The sequence below is a fragment of the Alnus glutinosa genome, chromosome 7 (genome assembly GCF_958979055.1).
Source record: "Alnus glutinosa chromosome 7, dhAlnGlut1.1, whole genome shotgun sequence".
NCBI classification, from domain to species: domain Eukaryota; kingdom Viridiplantae; phylum Streptophyta; class Magnoliopsida; order Fagales; family Betulaceae; genus Alnus; species Alnus glutinosa.
The window spans coordinates 23,691,364-23,713,734 of record NC_084892.1 but is presented as its reverse complement, the minus strand read 5'-3'; the positions used below and the strand labels follow the sequence as shown (position 1 = coordinate 23,713,734).

General features: G+C 38.2%; 1 protein-coding gene across 1 annotated transcript; it reads right to left on the bottom strand.

The window, feature by feature from the left end:
* Positions 1 to 3,312: 3,312 nt before the first annotated feature.
* Positions 3,313 to 21,333, bottom strand: LOC133873348 (kinesin-like protein KIN-5B). The gene is made up of 26 exons (XM_062311064.1): positions 21,177 to 21,333; positions 20,665 to 20,859; positions 20,270 to 20,399; positions 20,006 to 20,161; positions 19,591 to 19,928; positions 19,326 to 19,464; positions 18,820 to 18,917; positions 18,564 to 18,720; positions 18,397 to 18,466; positions 18,243 to 18,319; positions 17,866 to 17,919; positions 17,718 to 17,798; positions 17,519 to 17,630; positions 17,342 to 17,428; positions 16,789 to 16,964; positions 16,541 to 16,702; positions 16,321 to 16,428; positions 16,058 to 16,216; positions 15,895 to 15,978; positions 15,623 to 15,828; positions 14,984 to 15,085; positions 14,782 to 14,891; positions 14,549 to 14,700; positions 14,348 to 14,411; positions 14,158 to 14,309; positions 3,313 to 3,729 (listed from the first exon to the last, which is right to left on the bottom strand). Exons 2-26 carry the CDS (start codon positions 20,838 to 20,840, stop codon positions 3,514 to 3,516), a joined length of 3,366 nt encoding a protein of 1,121 aa, XP_062167048.1. The 5' UTR covers positions 20,841 to 20,859; positions 21,177 to 21,333; the 3' UTR covers positions 3,313 to 3,513.
* Positions 21,334 to 22,371: the final 1,038 nt, after the last annotated feature.

Below are 22,371 nucleotides of genomic sequence, written 5' to 3'. Positions count from 1 at the left end.
AAAGTTAATGGGAGGTCCTCGTGGTATGCAATAATTACAAATCGATCCCTAGCGTTAAATTCTGTTAAAATTTTCAAATTCATCTTAATAAAAAAATATAAATTTATTAAAAAATAAATAGAAATACTTATTTTTTTTTAAAAAAAAAAGAAATTCAAAAAAAAAAAAAAAGGGCCACCCCTTTGAGCTTTCTTTTTTTTTTTTTGAATTTTATTATTTTTTTTTTTGAAAAACTTTTTATTTATTTTTTAATAAATTTATATTTTTTTATTACGATGGACACCTGTCACCATCTTATTAGCGACACGTGTCGCTGACGTGGCATTTGACTGAATCTATTAAAAAATTTGACAGAATTTGACGCTAGAGATCGATTTTTGTAATTGTTGCATATCACGAGGACCTCCCATGAACTTTTTAAATCATAGGGAGTAAAAAATAATTATGACATACCACAGGGACCAACGGTGCAATTATTTATTCTTTTTATTTGACACTTTCGTTTGTGTTTCCGTTAAAATGAACGAAAACTTATGTATATAATTTGTACTTGAAATGTTTAAATTAACCTTTAACAAAAGAAAAAAGCCAATACGGTTTGTTAATGTGGTTTAATTTGGCAAATATTTTTTATTTTCAGTTTGAAAATGTAAAATAAAATAAAGAATTAATTTATGTTTTGAGGAGTGTTTTAAAATGCTAAATGTTCTTTTTGTTTTTTTGTTTTTTTTTTCTCTCTTAAAATTGATATATATATTAAAAAGTAATGATTCAACACCATCTAAAGATACAACTTTTTACTACCTTACCTATGTGGCAAGGTGCTTCATCACCTTAATTTATTTTTAAAAAATAAAATAAAAACTCAAAAAGTAGTAGAAAATCACCTTGCTACATAGCCAAAACGGTAAAAAATTATATTTTTGAATGATAATGAACTATTACTCTATTTTAAAATTATTATTAGATTAAAATTTAATAATAATTTATTATAAATTCAATAATAATTTTAAAAATTACTTTAATTTTGAAATGACAAGAGAAGACACGACAACGTTTAGCTTTACCGTCTTAACACTATCCTGCCTTGTAAATAGGTAGGATTGGTCTATGTTGTTTCCCCGGTCTTGGCGGCAGTAGTTAGACCAACTGCACACCGTAAAGCAAGATTAGAACCTTTTAAACGTTTAGTTTGATTATTATTTATTATTTAATTTTGGTCATTTGGGCAGGTATTCCAGTTTGACGTCACATTTTTCTTTTCACAATTCACATAGTGCGACTGTTCGTACACGCCGCAGCTATGCACTCACAAAAGCAATCACTTGGGTCCACACATGTGACACTTTGGCTTACGTTTGAGACGCGCCGGCATTTGGATTATATGAGAATGATTTTTTATAATTGGTAATCGTAAATTATGTAATAAATAAAATATTAATTTATTTAAGTTTATATATATAATAATAATCACATTATTTAATCTTACATATAAATTTATATAGTAATTCAAATTGTTTATTATCTTATATGCAGATAGTGAATAATAATTGTATTTATTAACCGCAATAACCACGCGAATGCAAATATTGCTAATTGTTACATCTGTATCCGCATTTTCACCCCTACTTATTTTTAGGATTTTTTATTTTAGTTTATTTTTATTATTCTTTCACTTTTTAAAAATTATCATTCATAAATTTTTTTCTTGCTCTTTCTTTTATCTTTTTATTTTTTTTAAAAATTATCATAAGATATTTAGGGCTCATGTGTCTCAATCTTTTTTTTGCTCCTTTCATCCGTTCACATTTTTAAAAAGTGGGAGGAGAGGAAGGGATCATGGCTTTTTACGTTTATTAAGAAGGGGTCAATCGGAACGAGTAATCATACTCTTCAAATTTATTTGTAATACTTATTTTTGGTGACATATTTTAAGTAATTTTTTATGTTAATTATTATTTTTTTTTAAAAAAAAATTGTTACTTATATAATACACTATGTTACTTCAAGTTAATTACTGATCCCTAATTCGTTAAGGACACGTTTCTAGAAGACCCCGTTTTGACTACACAACGTACTTTGTACAGAAGTTGGACCAACTTTCAGGTGAAGTTCAGAAAAATTCAGTGCATTCCCATGCGGAGCACACCAAACCATAAAGGGTTAAGAAAGCCAACTTTGGTTCACAAGTGAAAACTTAAGTCCTCGTTTGAATTTTGAAGAAATTTTGGCTTGCTCCTTAAACTACAAATGATTTTACAGTCATAATCAGCGACAAAGCTCACATTTAGAATTTGGAAAGCAAAATTAAAATATTAAAAAATTAAAAATTAAAATTTAAGGAATAAAATTTTAAAAAATTATAATAATATTTTTTAAAAAATTTGGAGAAAAAATGGTAGATTATGTAGCTCCAAGCTACCATGTAGTTACGCGTCTGATCATAACATTGACTTTAAACTTTTTGCAATGTCAATATTTCATGTTTCAGTTCATTTTAATTTTATTCCTACCATTAGTATTTTTACGGTTAAATAAAAAAAATAAACATCTGAAATGTTTTTTATATTCTTGTAAAACTTATAAAAATATAAATTTATTCTAATTAAATAATTAAAAATAAAATAAAATAAAACTTGTGACCCACGGTCAGCCTGGCAACTTTAAGTTTTTTAAATTTTTGAAATAGGGTGTTTGGGGCATTAATTTTGCATCTTCCGTTGATGCGTGAGATTAAAAGAGGTTGAAATTGGGAATATTGATATTGTAAAAATTAAAACTTTAAGATTGTAATTGCAAAACTACTTAATACCAGGTTATGTGAAATTAATGTGAAAAATGGACGTGAATGAAACCTACAAACTCCTCTAGAAGACATGATAAAAAAAAAAAAAAAAATCCTCTAGAAGACTAGAATAGGCAACGTTTTGACCACAGTGAAATTGAAATAGTAGGAACATTCATGCGGAGCACACCACAGGCAACCAAAGAAGGGTTAAGAAACTACAATAACTTTGATTCACAAGTCAAAATTTAAGTTCTCGTTTGAATTTTCAGACAACTTTTCCTGATGGCTTTCATTTAGGTTTCCTACAATCCTACCTGCAAAGGATTGTAGGATTTATTCATCAAAAGACACCCATTTAAAAAAAAAGAAAAAAGAAAGCATTAATTATTCCACTTCTAGTTTTGACAGGAAAGCTAGGGATCATACAGGAATTGATAGATCAATTAAGCACGTGCTATTGAATTGGAAATGGCTCACACCATCCTAAAAAGAAAAGACTTCAAATCACAGGATATATGGGGCTCTTACAAGAATTATTTAATGCCATTACGAAACTAATTGTATCATCCAAAACATATAGCTCTAGATAGAGACGTACATGATATGCAGACTCATACTCATCAGTTGATGAGCAGGTTCTGGGATTGAAACGAAAAGGCTTGATTAACATACAAATAAGCATAGCTTCTATTATTTTGATTACTAACATTTCTAGCTAGTCAAAATCAATTGACATCTGCAAAAGGAGTTCTCTCAAGTATTGGTGAGACTCTCAGATGCGGCGGGATCTTGCTTTCTGTGAGAGTCCATTTCAATCTATTCTCTGAAGTTTTGTCTTCTTTGTCAATTTCAAAGGCAGGTTCTCTCATCTCCTCAATGGATGCCAAACTTGGCACTACTATAGCTCGTTTCTTAGGCGTTGTACAACTATGCTCATCGACCTGTTCATGGCAACATTAATGTTAGATAAAAGTAATAGAAAGTAGAAAAATGAAATGGTTTACAAAGAGTTACAACAAATATTTCTTTAGGATATAATGGAGTCCAGAAATCTTTTGTTGTTTAGATTCATTTTCCACAAACAAAACTAAACCTAAAAACCCTCCAATTTTTTATTCTAGCAAGAGACAGAAAGAAACTTTGAAATTTTAAAGTACAAAAGGTGGTAGAGAGAAATAAAAAGAAGTGAATTATTCTGTGTTTTAAAACTGGGTTGCAGTAGACTATGTATAGTGTTAAAAATAGCAGTTATTATGCTTGTTCAACAAGTCACTTAGTTTCGAAATAAACTGTTATTTCTAACAGTAACAATTTGCAACAATATATAAATTGATAATTCAACAGTAATAAATTGCTAATTTCATAGATACTTAATTCAGTCATCATATCAAATAATAACAATTTGATCGTAATTATTTAATCTCAACCGTTAGATCAAAGTTTATTTGACCTTACAATTTACTTTAGTGATGATCCAGTAATACTTTGTTGTTGTTGCACTTGTGTGTATACTCTAGTGACACTTTTGTGGGGCTGTTGGGCTCTAGTGACACTTTTGTTTCGCAGCAAATACTTGAAGTGTGTTGGGGTTTTTATGCCAATTTGACTTTCTCTTTCAATGCTTTTTAATACCTTCTGTTGCGAAGAATCCCACTCGACCTGGCCCACGTTGGTAGCTACAAGACTTTCAGCCCATGCTCAGGTAAGGAAGGAGAACTGCTAGTATTATACTTGCACATACTATACACTCAGGGACTGACTTAGGCATCGGAGGGAGGAACGTCGGCCAACCCTCGGCGTGTTCTCTTCACCTTGTTTATTTTTGCAGCAATCAGAAGGCGAAGAAGTCACCGTAAAGGAATGAGCTGTCCCAGCCATACCAAAATTGTACTAATAGTTTGGTGCCTTATGTGGGAAAGTGTTTTCCGTTCTCATTAAAAATATCCGGCATGGCAATAACCACCCCCTCCGACAACTGAGTCAACAAGCAGAGAAGATAGGCACTGGAGACAGCAGCTCAACCGAACCTGCTTCCGGAAGGCCAGAATGATCCATTGCCGCCTCCTAACACTGCCCTCGGGCAATGTAGAATAGAACCAAATAGTGGCATTTGAAGCGCAACACGACAAAATACGGAGCAACACGAATCCTCGACCAATCTCACTCTAAGATTAACCGGGAAGAACATGAAAAGGAGCACAACGGCGGAGTCCATCCATCACGAGGACTACCCCTACAGGGAAGACTGCCAGGAAGGAGAACCCCCGAATATGCACTATGACAAGAGGGATCTAAGGAGGGGTTTGGTGGGAGATGCCGAAGAACTTAGACAAGAAGGTCGCTGAGTTGGAAAGGAGATGTGTCGACATGGCTCAGAAGATGGAAGGAAAAGGGCAAGGGCAAAGCCGCCACGGTGGACAAATTGTTGATGGGCACTGGTATCCCGTTCACACGACGGGTCGCTGAGTACCGCATGCTTGAGAAATTCAAAGTCCCTCAGATCCAGAGCTATGCTGGGACCGGGAATCCTGTTGAGCATCTAGAGAACTTCCGAGTCTATCTCAACCTGTATGGAACCCCGAACGAAGTTGCTTGCCAGGCCTTCCCGTTGACTCTGACAAGAATGCCCAAGATTGGTTCAAAAAGCTACTCCAAGGATCTATCGACACATTTGAGGAGCAGTGAGACCCTCAAGGATTTCATGGCTCACTTCAACTCAGAGAAGACGATTGTGGAGGATTTGACCGACAACTGGTCTTTGCAGCCCTTTATCAGGGGGCTATCACCGAAACGACCGTCGAGGAAGAAGCTAGCCAGGACACAGCCGAGTTGATGGAGTTTCATCAACTAGGAGGAGACCCTCAAGGCCATGATCAATGAAAGAAGAATTAGCCCTGGAGAAGAAGAAGAACAAGAAAGCCGGCAAGGAGGAACTGAAGCCGGTCAAGAAGTTCTTAGACTACAACTTCACTCCTATCAATGCGAGAGCGGCTGAGGTCCTTGCGGTGATAAGAGGAGATTCGGAATTTCATCGGCCCCCAAAACCATCCCGGCAGCAAAGATTAGGGGTGCATAGCTTCTGAGGGGTGCATAGCTTTGAGGATGCTCATCGAGAAATTCATCCCGTACTGATCCGATTCTTAGGAGAACAGAGAACTCAAGAGGCGAATGACAAGCCGAGGGACTAACCAAGATGCCCGAGAACACCCGCCTAGGGACAACTGGCCCCGGGATAACCTCCCGATGACGACCTCCTGGACCTTAGAGAGTGGAGAGACGGCGGTCAAGGAGTAAGAGTCAGCACTGCCGAGAGCGATTGAGACGAGTCCAACTCATCCAGGAAGGCTTATGCCCAGCGGGTGAAGAACTCGGAGGTGTATGTGATAGAGAGGCCCCTGAAGCTCCGGAAGAAGGAATCTATGGTTCTTAGACGACGATTATGAAGGAGTCTCTTGGCCCCACAGCAATGCCCTGGTGGTTTGCTGACAATAGCAAACAACGACGTTCATCGAATCCTGGTGGACAGCGGGAGTTCTGTTGATATATTGTACTAGCTAGCATTCGAGAAGCTAAAGTTGAGCCAAGACAAGATAGTCTCAATTCAATCCTCGTTGATGGGCTTTGTGGGCGAGCAGGGTTGGGATCAATTGAGCTTCCATTGACAGTCGGGGGTGATCCCAAAGCATGGTTAGGTCAAGTTTTTACTGATTGACCGCCCTTCGGCATACAACGTTATTGTAGGAAGGACGGTTCTCAACCAACTCAAGGTCATAACCTCGACCTCGCACCTCAAAATGAAATTCTCCACCGAGAATGGAGTCGGTGAAGTAAGGGGCGCTTAGTGGGTAGCTCGACAATGCTATAATGTGACTTTGAAGGACACCCCAAAAAAGGCAAGCTCCGGGACAAGATGCAACTCAAAAAAATAGCAATTACAAAGTGGGGAGCCGGTCAAGGAGGAGTTAGAGGAAGTCTAGACAGATGATTTAGACAAAAAAGTTGTTACCGTGCACAACAATGATGAATAACAGAATTTACGTGGTTCGACAATTCCACAGGAGTGAGTGCGGCTATATTCATTTTTCCAATCAGTTTGGGTTACAATAAAACATATATATAATGAAACCCTATTATCCCTAAAATACCCTAGTAAACCTAGCAGTAATCCATGTTTCTCCAGACGCGCATCCGGACAGCTTCACCGCTAGCATAAAGACTTCACTGTCTACAACCATCGCATTGTTGTCCAGACACCACATCGAACGAGTGCTCTCTGTGGGTCACGTCCACTCGACCGTCTGGACGTCTTTGCAAACACGAGCTCCTCTTTGTGATTTGTTTTTGCTGAACTGTTTAGACACTAGCGGGCGTCTGGCCGGACGGTTGCCCTCCCGCAACTTTACTGATACTCTCAAACTTCTCTCTATGCCCAAGAAAATATGAGTAACTTGTTCCAACAATCTCCACGTTGCGCGAATATTCACCTCTTTGAAGATAAACAAGTATTATACCTCCACTTGAAAATTGTAGGTTGGGGATGTCGCCTCCTATCCTCTCCTTTTTAGCACCTGGAGACATTTATCAAGTCCAAGCAATGCTTGAATTTGTTTTCTGTAACAGGCTTCGTCAACATGTCTGCTGCATTCTCAGAAGTGTGGATCTTCTCAAGTAACAATTCACCTGTAGCAACCAATTCCCTAATCTTGTGAAATCTCACATTGATATATGCTTTGTTCTCACATGATACACTTGGTTCTTTGCCAAATAAATGGCACTCTGACTGTCACAATTCAACTGAACTCCACTTTGCTAAATACCTAGCTTCCTGACTAACCCTCTAAGCCACAAAGCTTCTTATAAAGCCTTGGCCACCGTCATGTACTCCGCCTCAGTCGTGGACATCAGAACAATAGATTGGATCATAGATTTCCAACAAATAGGTCATCTTGCAAGAGTAAACGCATAACTTGTCGTCGACCTCTTGTCATCCAAATCCTCTGCATTATCTGCATCCACATACCCCACAATTGACAAATCACTCTTCTGTCCGGCAAAAGTGATCCATTTGACCAAATCCCAAAGCTATCTCCCTGGATTTGCCATGTACTTACTACATTGACTACTTGAGCTAAATCTGGCCTAGTACATACCATAGCGTACAACTGTCTTTGGGCACTGTGAGGTAGACAAATGAAAGTGATTCGCTTTGAAAGTTGTACTCACCGGTTTCGCATCCTCTATGATAAACCTCTCCAACACCTTCATATAGTCGGCCTGAGATAGCCACAATCTCCTGGCATCTTTGTCTCTGCAAATCTCCATCCTTCTTGGCAGTGCCCAAATCATTCATGTCAAATTCTTTACTCAACAAAGCCTTCAAATTGTTGACCTCCATTCTACTTCTAGCTGCAATAAGCATACCATCCACGTACAATAACAGAAAAATAATTGAGCCACCATCAAGGCTTTTCATATGCACACAGCAGTCATACTCACATCTCTTGTAGCCAATTTTGATCATGTAGAGTCAAGCCACTTGTACCACTGCCTCGAATTGTTTCAACCCATAAAGTGATTTCTTCAGTTTACAGACCAAATGCTCTTGTCCAGGTTGACTGAGCCTTTCTGGTTGCTCCATGTAAATTTGCTCCTTCAAATGACCATAGAGAAAAGCTGTCTTCACATCCACCTGCTCCAGTTCCATGACATAATGAGCTACCAATGCCAAAACTGTTTTGATGGAAGTATGCCTGAACATTAGGAAAAATATTTCCTCATAGTCAACACCTTTTTTTCTGATACTGCTTCATTTTTTTTTAACACCCATTTTACACCCTATTGACCTTTTCCTTTTCGAACGCTCCACCATATCCCACGTCTGATTCTAATGTAAAGACTCCATCTCTTCCGCCACAGAACACACCCATCTATTACTCTCTTGGCTATTGACAACCTCTTGAAAAGTTGTAGGATCTCCGCTACTGATACCAAGAGCATAAGAAGCCATATCTTTAAAACCATACCTGGTTGAAGGCCTGATAGTGCACCTGGGTCTATCTGTGGTTATAGTGTGCTGCTTCTCAACATCTGAAGTAGAGGTCCCTGTACTCTAAGAAATGTTCTCTTGTATAAGAGTCTCCAGCTCCACCTACACCACCTGCTGCTCTTCACCCCGAGTACTTTTCAACATGAAATTCTCATCAAATACCACGTCTCTGCTGATCATCGCTTTGTTTGCCTTCGGATCCCACAACTTGTACCCCTCAATCCTTTTTCATATATGAGAAATACACATTGTCTAGACTTTAAGTCAAGTTTCGATTGTTTTTCACTAGGTATGTGCACATAGGTTGGACAACCAAATACCCTCAAACCAAAGTAATATACCTCATTACTGGTCCACACCTCCTCTGCAACCTTACCTTATAGTGCGCCATACTCACTCAATTTGCCCAAAAATTCTTTGCAAGTCCTGCATTCAACCTAAGACATCGTGCTCTCTCTGCAATCGACCTATTCATCCTTTCCACCACACAATTTTGATGCGGTGTCATCCATACTGTGAAGTGTCTCTTTATCCCATGCTGCTCACGGAAATCCATAAACTTGTCATTCGTGTATTAAGTACCATTATCTGTCATGAGGCACTTGACCTTTCTCCCAATCTAGTTCTCCATTTCCACAATTTGAACTTGGCAAACATCTCTGACGTGTACCGCATGAAGTACACCCAAACTTTTTTGGAGAAATCATTAATAAAAGTCAAGAAATACACATTCCCCGTGATGTTGTTCCCACTGGTCCCAAAACATCTAAACGAACATAATCCAAAATACCCTTTATCTTGTGTGTGGTTGTCTTGAATTGCACCTGGTTCTGCTTCCTTAAAATACAAAACTTACAAAACTCAAGGTTGCACGTTTTGACACATTTCAACAGATTTCTCTTATGAAGTTCTAACTTTCCCCACTCACCCATATGACCCAACCACATATACCACAAAACAGTACAATTAGATTCAGACTCCACAGAAGCTACTCCACCTACAGATATTCTTTGAATTTTTTTACCCCCTCATCACAACCATCGCACTCTTAGGTACCTTCATTATTCCACCTTCAGACTTTTAACTGAACCCATTAGAGTCTAAAGCACCCAATGAAATCAAATTCTTTTTCTACGTCTAGTACATGTCTAACATCACATAACATCCTAACCACACCATCAAACATTTTAATTCTAATATTAACCATGCCAGTAATTTTACAATGTGCACATTACCCATAGTAACTATATCATAATTAACTGACTTGTAGGTGTCAAACCAATCTCGGTTGGACGTCAAGTAAAACGAACGTGCTGAGTCCAGAAGCCAATAATCCATAGGATGCTCTAAAGCGTCTGAATCTTATAACAGAGAGCATATCACCATCAATAGTGTCTGAGTCTTCCTCCATTACGTTTGCAAACGTGGAGGAACCTTCTTTCTGGTCGGCCTTATTCCTCTTCCAATCTGGACAGTCCCGCTTTATGTGCCCTTTCTTCCCGCACTTGTAGCAATTTAAATTGACGTCCTTCCTCTTCCTGGACTTTGATTGAGAATTATTTCCCTTCGAAACCCTCTTGTTACTGCTTCTTCCACACTCCTGGTTACCCTTCACAATTAGCCATTCTCCTTGAGAACTTTCGTCACTGACTTAGCAAAACTTTTGTAACGTCCTCTAATTCCAAGGACTCTTCCCCCCCATGTCAAGGTTGCAACCAAATTTTCATACGTGGTAGAAGCTAGGAGTGAATTTAACAGCATCAAGGCCTTGTCTTCATCTTCGAACTTCACATCAACACTCTGTAAATCACTGATTACCTGATTGAACATGTTGATGTGCTGGCTCAAATCCGAGCCTTCCACCATTTTCAGCCCGTACAATCACTACTTTAGATAAAGCTTGTTCGTATGACTTGGACATATACCGCCGCCAGGGATTCTTCATCCATCCATGACATGATACATCACGCTCCTAGACAAAGCCAAATAGTAGCCACTGCTCTCGCCTCAAGCTCGTTCTAATCTATGTCCGGCATATCATCTAGCTTCGTCCCATATAATGAAACCCTACTATCTCCAAAATACTCCTGAAGCCACGAAGACATGTCAGGAATAGACCCCTCTATCATGGTGCACAAGCTAAACGTGGCTCTTGACTACCGATTAGTCAAGCAAAAAGGAGCTACGCACCTGAGATAAAAAAGTTGAAAAATTGTTTCAAGCCAGGTTTATCTGAGAGGTGTACTATACTATCTGGATTGGTTGACTAACGTCGTAATGGTGAAGAAATCTAATGACAAATGGAGAATGTGCATAGACTTCACCAACCTCAACAAGACTTGTCTGAAAGATAGCTTTCCCTTGCTCCGGATAGACCTGCTGGTGGACTTAACCTTGGGACATGAACTTCTTAGTGTCATGTATGCCTTATCGGGCTCAACCAGATACCAATGCATGAGATGGACCAAGAGAAGGCGGCTTTCATAACAGCTTGGGGATTGTACTGCTACAAAGTCATGCTGTTTGGGTTGAAAAATGCCAAGTCAACCTACCAACGTTTGGTAAACAAGATGTTCCGAGAATAATTGGGAGAAACATGGAGGAAGACTTGAGTGGGGTCTTGTTGGCAGCTTCAGGGGGGGACTCGAAAAAAAGTCTAAGGACAGGATCCTACTCTCTGCCTGAGCCTTCTTCCTTTAAGTCTTATTTGCAGGAGACATCCCAGGATTTGGTAGCTGCGAAGTCCTAGCAACTTTGGCCTTCTTTTTAGCCAGCTTAGGAGACCCGGCTGCTCGGGTTGTCTTCTAGGACTGTCGCCGCTTCTACTGGGGTTGAAGATTTCCAACCCGCAAACCGCACCTAAGAGAGATAGTCTATGCCGGGTGGATTACTGCGGGGCGAGTATTTTTGAGTGGCCTTGTAGAGGGGGACCAAAAAGGAGTGCTAGAAAAATGAAGAAAGCAAGGTCTTTGGTTAAAGAGTGAAGATTGAAGAAGAAAAAAGATTGAAGAAGGTTGAAATGTTGGATGGTGAATCGGTGATGAAGAACAAAGAAACGGCGCTGATTGCTGAAGAGTGAAGGGCAAAAAGAAAAGTGAAGGGCGCTAGGGCTGAATGGCTGATTAGGTTTTCTTCTCTCTCTCTCTCCTTTTTTTATTTATTTTTTTTTTCCCTTCCGTGCGGGGTGCGGACCCGGTTTTTTTAAAACACTAAACTTGCAACCCGCTCCGCCTCACAAGGATTTCTCAAATTAAGACCCTAACCTGCCAAAAAACCCGAAAGCCCTGTCCTTTGCGGGGCGGGGCGAGGATTGCGGGTTTTGTACACCCCTACTCGAGAACATTTCTTATAGGGCAGAATCAGTGACTATGGCGTTGAAGTCCATCTTCTCAATGTTCATCTCCTTGGAGAATTTGAGAGCGCGCTTTAACCCTCTTCCCTCTTCTTCTGCACGCAGGTCAACTCAAGAAATTCTCCCACTCCTTCAATATGCCCCACTGTCGGGGGACCTTCTGATCATCGGGAAGCTCCTCAATCCCTAAACGTAGAAGAACTCTTTGTCTCAGTACTTGTTGTTGGAATAAAGAGATTTATTCCAACAAATTGTTGCTTCACCCTGACGGTGAAGACTAGGGTCCCAACCTTGTTGTAGATATGCCAATAAATGGCGAAGAATTCAGGGATGGTCATTTGATGCCCGGGGTAGATTGTCGGCCATCAATACCTAGAACAGGGATAGCTGGAGAAAGCATAGCAACTCTCGAACGATGGGCAGGAGGGAGGGAAGCACATGCTTGCCATTGCTTATGGAGGCATATATCCCTGAAGCACTATTCTGGGAAGACGTTCTGGTCGCCTTTGGGAAAGTAGAGGCGCACGGACGACGGGATGTCATAGTTGTATTGGAGCCAGGCCTCGTCTGCCACTAAGTACTTGGAGCACAACAACCCATGGGCATACTCCAAGTCCGGAGGCAAATCTTCGATGACCAGGCCCTCGTTTGTGGCCAAGACTTCGCCACCTTCAACAGCCTCATCAGGATGATCTTCACCGCAAAAAGCAGGGTTGTCTTCCCTAAAGATGGCATTGTCAAAAAATCATACTCCAAGTGCGGAGGCATATCTCCAATGACCCTCGTTTTTTGCCAAAACTTTGCCACCTTTAACGGCCTCCTCGAGCTGATCTTCACAGCAGAAAGCGGGGTTGTCTTCCCTGAAGATGACGTTATCAAAAAAGGAAGTGCTAACGGAGGAAGACATTTTTGTCGATGGATAAAGGTTGGGTTGTAGAGCTCAAAAGAGAGAGAAAAATTTTCTTGAAAGCAAGGGCACGCAAATGAAGGAGGAGAGAGTAGGAAGGGGATATTTATACTAAAAACCCTGGGACATGTGGCAGAAGTGTAAAAACCCGGAACGTCGTACCCCGAGAAGTGTAATACGGGCAATGCGTGAAGTACGGAGATAGCTCATTATGACCAACAGCTACACCACCAGATACTGGACATGTGTCCCAGCTTACATCACGGACCCGAAATCTCGAGGGTTACAGCTGGCAACGAAGATACGGATCATAACCAAGCTTGGATAAGGGAATTGAGGTGTAACTGTTAGGAATAATGCCACTTGACTTGGCCCACTTCGGGATCTATAAGCCTTTCAGCCCCGTCATGGTATTATCCCGAGGCTAACACATCGGACTAGGAGCCTGTTAGGATTATTAAGGGAAGAGTCTCAGTTTATAAGGTGGGCAATTTCAGGCTTAAGGTCTGTTTCTGGCGGTGCTCCTAGGTCAAGGGAGAAAAAAGAGACAAAACCCTAAAGCGGTGAAGGTACTGATCACACAACCTATAAATAGGTCGAAACCTTACTATTATTATACTTGCACATACTATACACTTAGGGACTAACTTAGGCATCAAATAGAGGAACACCCCAATGCGTTCTCTTCACCTTGTTTATTTTTGTAGCAATTGGAAGGCGAAGTCATCGAAAAGGAGCGAGTTGTCCTGACCATACCGAAAACTGTACCAACACCTTCCATTTAAACAATCTCAAACAAAAAAATAAATATATACCCAACTTAGAAACTCTGCAACAGTATCTCCAGACAAAGCCTTCATTACCATGTATAAAATGCAGGACCTCAAATGAAGGATCATCTATTTGCAATCCTATCTGAGTATTAGCCTAGTTGTAGACTGTTCATAACCCATTATCACATTTAGGCTGCCTAAATTAATTAAGCGTTGGGCACTCAAGTCCTTTCAAATCTATTCCTATCCTTTAATGGAGAAAATAAAGGAGCTTCAAGTGAGAGAGAGTACCAAATAATCTTTTATCAGGCACTTTTCTGCTTGGCTTCGGATGTTTGATATGCTTTCACCATGCTTCTCTTGTGTAGATTTAAGCTGATCCAAGCACAAAGCTGTTGTGGAGTCTATTTCCTTCTTATTTTCACGGTCCAGTATTAGTGAATCTGCTCAGTCCAGTATCTCCAGACAAAGCCTTCATTACCATGTATAAAATGCAGGACCTCAAATGAAGGATCATCTATTTGCAATCCTATCTGAGTATTAGCCTAGTTGTAGACTGTTCATAACCCATTATCACATTTAGGCTGCCTAAATTAATTAAGCGTTGGGCACTCAAGTCCTTTCAAATCTATTCCTATCCTTTAATGGAGAAAATAAAGGAGCTTCAAGTGAGAGAGAGTACCAAATAATCTTTTATCAGGCACTTTTCTGCTTGGCTTCGGATGTTTGATATGCTTTCACCATGCTTCTCTTGTGTAGATTTAAGCTGATCCAAGCACAAAGCTGTTGTGGAGTCTATTTCCTTCTTATTTTCACGGTCCAGTATTAGTGAATCTGCTCAGTCCAGTTAGGTTTTTAGAGAGTGCATAATAAGGAAAAAGAAACTTAAATCAACATGTAATGAAATTTAATTACCTTTAACAGTGACAAGCATGTCACACGCTCCAGTATTGAAATCTGCACTTACAGAGGAAGATGCAGATACAAATTCCTCATATGCAAAATGATTTGCGTGTATATTTTCCCTGTTGAACAAAGGTTAAGCACACGAAGGTACAAGAAAACTAAGAATGAAGAAGCAAAAAAATTCAACAAAGCGAGGAACAGGGAAACTTACATAATAGTAGATCCTATATCTGCAATGCCAATGTTATTAAGATGGTCTATGGTTGACTGGGCATTTTCCCACTGCTGCCCAGAATAATCCACTTTCTTTGAGCTGCATACCGCGAAAAGATACAATCATATGCGCAAAATAAGGATGTTTCAAGTATCAAAAAGAATTGAATAACATGAATCTGCCAACAACATTCAACACAAAGACAAGTCCACAGACGTCAACATTCTTCTCTAATATCACTAACTCTTCCCTTCACCATACCAAGAAAAAAAAAAGAATTTAAAAGATAAAGAATCAAATGTTATGGTTAACTGGGCTTTATCTTTTGATAGCTAAAGCAATTCACCCTCTTGAGATTCAACCGCAACGCACTTCCTAACTTATTAGTAAACTACTTTATGTTTGTGTAATTGCTAGTGTATATGTATTGAAACATGCTTCTGTGATTTTCTTTCTTCTGCAGACAATGAGAATATTTGCACCCACTATGATATTGCTCATACATTAAAAAATGCTGCTGTCCTTTGTCTTTTATACTTACGTTTTACCATTTGCTTTTTTGGATTCTTTCCAAGTTATTTCTCAGTATGGAGCTTAGGTTTCTGTTAATTTAAGCCATAAAAGTAAAAGGTTTACCACTCATGGAGACAATCTTCCATGATAGCCCTAGACTCAGCGGCTGAGAATGAGTCTTCCACGAAATGACTTTCCAAATTTTCTATGTATTCACTCAATTTCTTCGTAGCAACAGTTGAAACTTCCTGCATCTCGGACATCTTGTGCTTCAATTTTGTGCTCTCTTGTATACTTGAGTCCTGGATACTCCTTGATGCCTTTGAGACCTAATATAACATTTTTAAGCTGTCAATATCAAGTAACATTGAAAGAACAAAAAGCGACTAACCCACCATAGCTGCTTTCTTCGATGTCAAAGTTCTTAATATTCCTGCAATTTTCTCCAAAGCCTGCTTTTCCTCTATAGCAGCCTCATCCTGTTTCACAGCAGTAGAAGACATGTATCAGCTTTTATTCTGTCAGTCATACATGGGGCGCACCTCAAAATTATCTTACCTTAAACATCTTCTCAAATTTTATTAATTGGTTGGATCTCTCAATTTGGCTTTCATCAAGAACTATCATGACTTGTGAAGCATGATAGTGAAGGTTATTAAAGAAGCTCATGGTTTCCTTTGAAATTACTTGTGCTGAAACCAAACTACGTTGTAAACCCTACAGTCCACAAAGATTAAGTATTTTCAGGACATATTATATTTGTAAGTTATCAAAATAAATTCTTCTTTCATCAACAAAATAAAATTCTACTTAAAATCTACCTCCTCCTGTTGTCGAGTGAAGAAGGCCAATAACTGTTTTTGCTCATCAAGAGAATTTTGGATGTCGCAAATAACCTCCTCGGCTTCCAAAACAGCAGTGACAAGAAACTGTAAAAATAGCATAGTTTTATAATCAACTATTAATCTAGTACTTACAGAACCAACATAGGGAGAACAAAATTAGAAAAAAGAAAAAAAAACTTCTTCTTTGACTCCTTACATTCTCAACTGTCATTGCTTGCAATGAGATAGTAGAATTTATCTGCTCCAGGTCTGAAGAAGCTTTCCTTTGCAATGCATTGGCAAGGTCCTTCAAGGTTGCTACTCCAGAAGCACAAGTCTCAGTCATTTTCTTAATCCTTGATTCAAGAGCCTGTGTTGCCTGGTAATAGCGATGGAAATAATGAACCAAAGAACTAGCACAAATAATGCAAGCAAAAAGATGAGATAAAAAGTCTCTTTCCTTACATCACATTTACTAGCAAGATATGAGTGGACATGTTCTTCCATGCATCTCAAGTATTGCTGTTGTTGAGAAACTGACCCCAGGACAGTCCTGTGAAGGTCTTTTAAGCGCTGATCAAGATGAGAACCAAAAGTCAAAACCATGCTCTGGTTTTCTGCTTCCATCCTGTCTTTCTGATCTGCAGAGCAACAACATTCTTATGTATGAGAATAATGTAATAAGAGCCCATGAAGATGCGTTTTAGAAGACACATGAATGAATGGATTAAGAACTTTTATAATTCTTTGTTTCCTACCTACATTTTTTTTTTTTAAAAAAAAAAAAATAGAATGTGGAAGCAGTCCCATACAGTTTTCATTTTTCTATATGACATATGTCCTTCATCATAACCATATAAATTTACAATGATTCTGGAAGGCAAGTTCGTTTTCTGTTATGCAAAGGATTATCTTAAAATATAAAATTTCTGAAAAAGTGATATAAGGAAAAGGGCTTCTTAAAACAATAAGATTGACAGTCTGCAAAACATTAGAGGAAACAGAAAACTTCTCTTACCTAATTTTGCAAACAATGAAGCTATATCCTCTGATGCACTCTGCAAATTGGTGCGCAACTCCTTTGCACATTCAATTAAAGAATTTTCTGTTTATGCATAGATAAAAAAATAGAAGTTTGTCAATGGAAATGTACAGCACGAAGCCCAAAATTGTGTTGATCTTTCAGTTGACTTGCCTGAGCGTTGCAGCTTGGAAATGATAAACTCCTTTTCCTTCAGCATTGTGATGGCTAACCTGTAACTTTCTTGAAGATCAAGCAATGTCTTGTTACTGTTTTCAAGATTTATCTGAAAGAATATAATTTCACTTGATATATCAGATATCTGCACTGAGGAAACTAAGCAAAGAAGAAGAAAAAATTAGAATTTTTTCACCTTGCAGTCCTTGAGCTCACTTTCCACATCCAGTTTCTGTTCTTGCTCAGTCAAATAGAGCTCACGAAACCTATCCACTTGCTGCAGGAAGGAGAAGTTATATAATAGGAAAAATAATGCAATTAACCATAGAGCAAGTGAATCATACCTTCTCACTGAGGTTGAGATCATTCTCCAATTGCTCTATCTTCTCTTTACTTGCCTGCAGGAGTTCAAAAGAGATCAAACTTTTCAGTTACAGCTTTCAGGTTTTCTTGAACTGTGAATAGCAGCACACGGTCAATTTAAAGTAGGCAATGGTCTAGTTTGAGAATGGCCTAAACAAGTGATACTTAACGACTTTAGTCCCAACTAATTGAGGGAAGAGATGCCTTCCAAATCTGTAATTTTTAAATAATAGAGTACTACATAAAAAGCAATGGATCCAAAATCTCAATCCAATTAAGGACTATTAACTGTATCTCGTTCCTTTATATTGTCCTTCAGATATATGTTTTCAATTTAAATGTATGAATAACAGTCCACCTTTTTTTCAGCTTCTTCCCTGGCAAATCTTTCAAGCGGAATATAAACACCATTCTTTTCCCTTGCTGCTCGAACATCTGCATCGATATTAAAAATATGACCCCGAGTCTTTTGTTGCACAAAACAATCTAATAAAGCAAGTGAATCATCAGACCTTGTTTCATTCTCTCAATTTCCAAATACAAATCCTTGAGCAACACAGCTTTGGACATTTTCTGATTGGCCTGAAAAGACAAGTTTCATCATCAGCACCAAAACATAAAGAAATAAATAAACAAAATAAAACAAAATAAATTGGAGGCAAAAAAAGTAGCAACAAACCTCAGGTTTGTTTTTTATGTTTTTGGCACGATAGGCATAATCTAAAGTGCTTAGAGTTTCTTCCAAACAATGAACAGAGGGAGAAACTGTAGCAATGATGCAAGTTTTTGTTTTCCCCCCTAAAGAGTCCCTTAATAGCCTCGTAAGCTTGCTATCCCTGAATTATAAGGAACTGGTAAAACATGGAAGATGTGCTGGAAAAGAATTATGAGGAACCCAACATTGTAAAGAGAGTGGATAAGATATCGAGATGAACCTGTAAGGTATATGAGCAGAGTGTTCCACAAGGGCATTTATTACACGGCCTAAGGTGAGTAAGCTTTTGTTTATCTCCCCTGCTTCTCTTGCACGACCCTGCAATTAGATTGCACGCTTAATTGAACATTAATAGTCACTCAAAAAAGGGTAGAATTGAGAAATTCAGATTCTAATTGTAAATATACTGCTGTAGCCATGGACATGCTTTTAAAGTCAGAAAAGCTTTAAAACATATAAAAGAAAAAAGGTGTTTTAAGGAAACAAAAAAGCATGATGGCGTCCATGATGACAATATGCCTTATTTCATGTGATCTAAAAGTTGCTAGCAAACCCCACCTGCCATCAACTTGTTCTAATTGAAAGAAAAGGAAAAATAGCTTAAAATTTTCTAGCTTATTTTGGTTTTGGTAAGAGATGCTTACATATGACTGTAAAGAAGCCAAACTCTCAGTACTAGATATCCTAAGAAATGGAATTCATTGCCGATTAAAGGTATGACCATACCTCCCGTGCACCTGACCGAGATATATTCTCTGATCCTGCCAAATCAACAAGATTAAGCTTGCCGCACTTAATTAGGTCCTCATCACCAACAGTTGCTTCCTTTATATGGACAGTGATGGTAAAGATAGAATGAGAACGGCTGAAACCAAGAAAAAAAAAATTGGTAAATCATGGTTTCTTTTAGATCAAACATCTTTAGTGGAAGAGGTAACAAATGAATAAATAGGTAAATAAAAATTTGAAACCAAATAAAGAAAAAAACTACCTGCTATGCTTGTTTAACAAGGTATCCGCTGTGCGCCTTTTGGCTGCCCCTTGTTCCAAGAGACTATGAATATCATTTATACTGTATACTGCTTTTTCTTCAAGGCCTCTTAGAACCACACAACCCTTTCCATCCTCCATCAAGGAAATAGGTTTCTTTTGTCTATCTTCAGTTGATCTTGAATTGTCTTCAGGAGCCAGTAAATCAGTTATTTCTTCATTGTACAGCTCCAAAAATGTTACTTTCACACTATAGTCAGCGTTTTGAGCCTCAAGCATATCAAAAATTTGACGAACAGCCCGTGGAATAACTCCGGACTCAGCAGGCAAATCCCCACCCTGCAAATCATAGTATGACTGCGATATTTTACTATCATTTAAAAAAGCAAGGATATTTTTAAATTACCAATCTCTACCTTCTTTCTCATCCCACCCTCCATAGTATATGTTTTACCAGTCCCTGTCTGTCCATATGCAAAGACGGTACAGTTGAATCCATCAAGAACTTCATTAACAATTGGGGAAATGGCTTGGTCATATATAGATCTTTGCTGTGCTTTGGGCCCAAAAACCTAGCATATGTTACAAAATGGGAAAGGAAGTGTCACTATATTTAAAATCCTAATAATCTGAAAAACCCATGGAGGCAACATATATCATTAATAGGGGTAGAAGCATACCTTGTCAAAGGTGAAAACTCTATCTACTTGCTTGCTACCTAAATTTTGCAAAACAGTCACTTCTCTTTTATGTTCATTACATGATATCACCTTCGGCACATTCAACCTTTGCTCATCATCACTTAACGGCCTGACATGGGAATCAAATGAAATAGTGCTAAATTAAGTGCACAATGGGTTCGCAAACACTTGAATTGACTAAAACTAATACTTTAGAGTAGTCAAGAAAACATATCAAATGCCAGTCATATTATTCAGAGGGCGCCACAAGCAAACAACAACCATCGTTGAGAAACCGATTATCAGTGTTGAACCCTAACCTTCAGAACTTGACACTATCAAATAAAAACCCAAACAGAGAGCCCAAAAAAAAAAAAAAAACATTAAACACCCACCTGCATCTAAGCAGAACTTGCACATTGGTCTCTTTATCCCTGTCCTGACGGTTTGAGTTCCAGTCTACCATTCTCGGATCCGTACGCCGCCGTTCTGGACGAGGCGTAAGAAAAGGATGTGGAGATGGTGCAATCCCTAATCCCACTTTCTTTGATAGATCAGGAGTGAGTGACATTTTCTTGACTAATTTGGATCTAAGAATGATCAGAAGCACAAAATAAACCCTAATCAGCGTGTTATAAGGGAAAAAATTAATTATGAGACATTTCAATGTATCAAAGCGATAAATGCAAAATTCATTCAGATAACAGAAATGCAAATCGACATTTCATGGGTAAAACCAGTCACACTCAACCCTCCCGTTTGGTCTAGTTCATGCGAGGGATCTTGTCTAGTTCAGCCAAACACAAGATCTTATTTTCTCTTAATTTCTTTTGGTTTCCTCAGAAACCAAACAGAATGTAATTCCAGAACAGATCTGAGTTACTCAAAAGGAAAAAATTTGACTTACACAGTGTTTGGCTGAGAAAAAGGATTCTTATCAAAACCGTAGACAGATCGGAGAATCTGATGAAAGAGCGAAACAAAAAGAGCTTTTAGTTTCTGCGTTTGTTTGTTCTCTTTCTGAGATCGGAAATTTTTCGTCTTTTGCAATTTTGGAGTGTGTTTTCAAAATGAATCTTTAACGGCTACTTGGGTTATTTGTAGAGAAAGATAGCCGTTGGGCACGCAGGGAGCCCTGGCCTTTTTTGAAAAAGTGGGGGCCCGTTTGGGGAAATTTTCAAAATCGGGCGCGTCGGCTGAGGAATTCCAATTTTGTGATTTTGGTAAATTCGTTTGGTCCAATTTCTCTCATTTTTTTTCTTCTTTCTTCAAAAAAAAAATTCTCTCATTTTTGGAAGGAGATTACTTTGTTACCATAACGGTAATCAATAGGCCTAATCTCATCGTAGATGGGTAATTTGAGCCAATAATCAGAAATATCCTTCTAAATCTTGCCTGCATTCATTCTTGGAAAGCTTTGAAATCCCGAGGCAAGCCAATGAATTAGGATCCTTTATGATTTCAAAAAAAAAAATTAAATTCTCAAATTATTTGAATTTAAGTCTTTTTTATATTGAACTGCATGAAAAATATTAAATATTAAAGATATGATATGTTATAGAATTTAAAATTTAAATTCTATAATTTTTTTTTTTTACTTTGGTAGAGATGCTTATTCTTTATTAAACTAAAAGAAAAATTTTTGCTCAAAACTTTATACGACATAAAGTGTAAGAACCTAATAAAAATATACTCAATTCTCATTGTTAATATGTCATATTTTTAATATGTACAATTTTTCATGCCGTTCGATACATAAAACGACATAAATTCGCATAATTTAAGAATTTATAATTTTTTTAAAATTAGAAAAGAGATCATGATCCAAATCGGATGGCTGCAAAAAATGGGTTTTTGCTCATAATTCTTATAGATTCTATCCCTGTAGCTCTAATTTGTATTCTTATGGATAAATGGGACCTTCGTAATTAAATCTATTTTGGAAATATATAAATGAGAAATTTACTTATTTATTTTAGGGGATCTTATATCTTAAAAGTTTTGGTACGACGTCAATCATCCTATAGAATTCGTTAGATACACGTGAGTTCAAGTCACATCAATCACTGATTAATATATGTTACATAGTTGATGACATGACT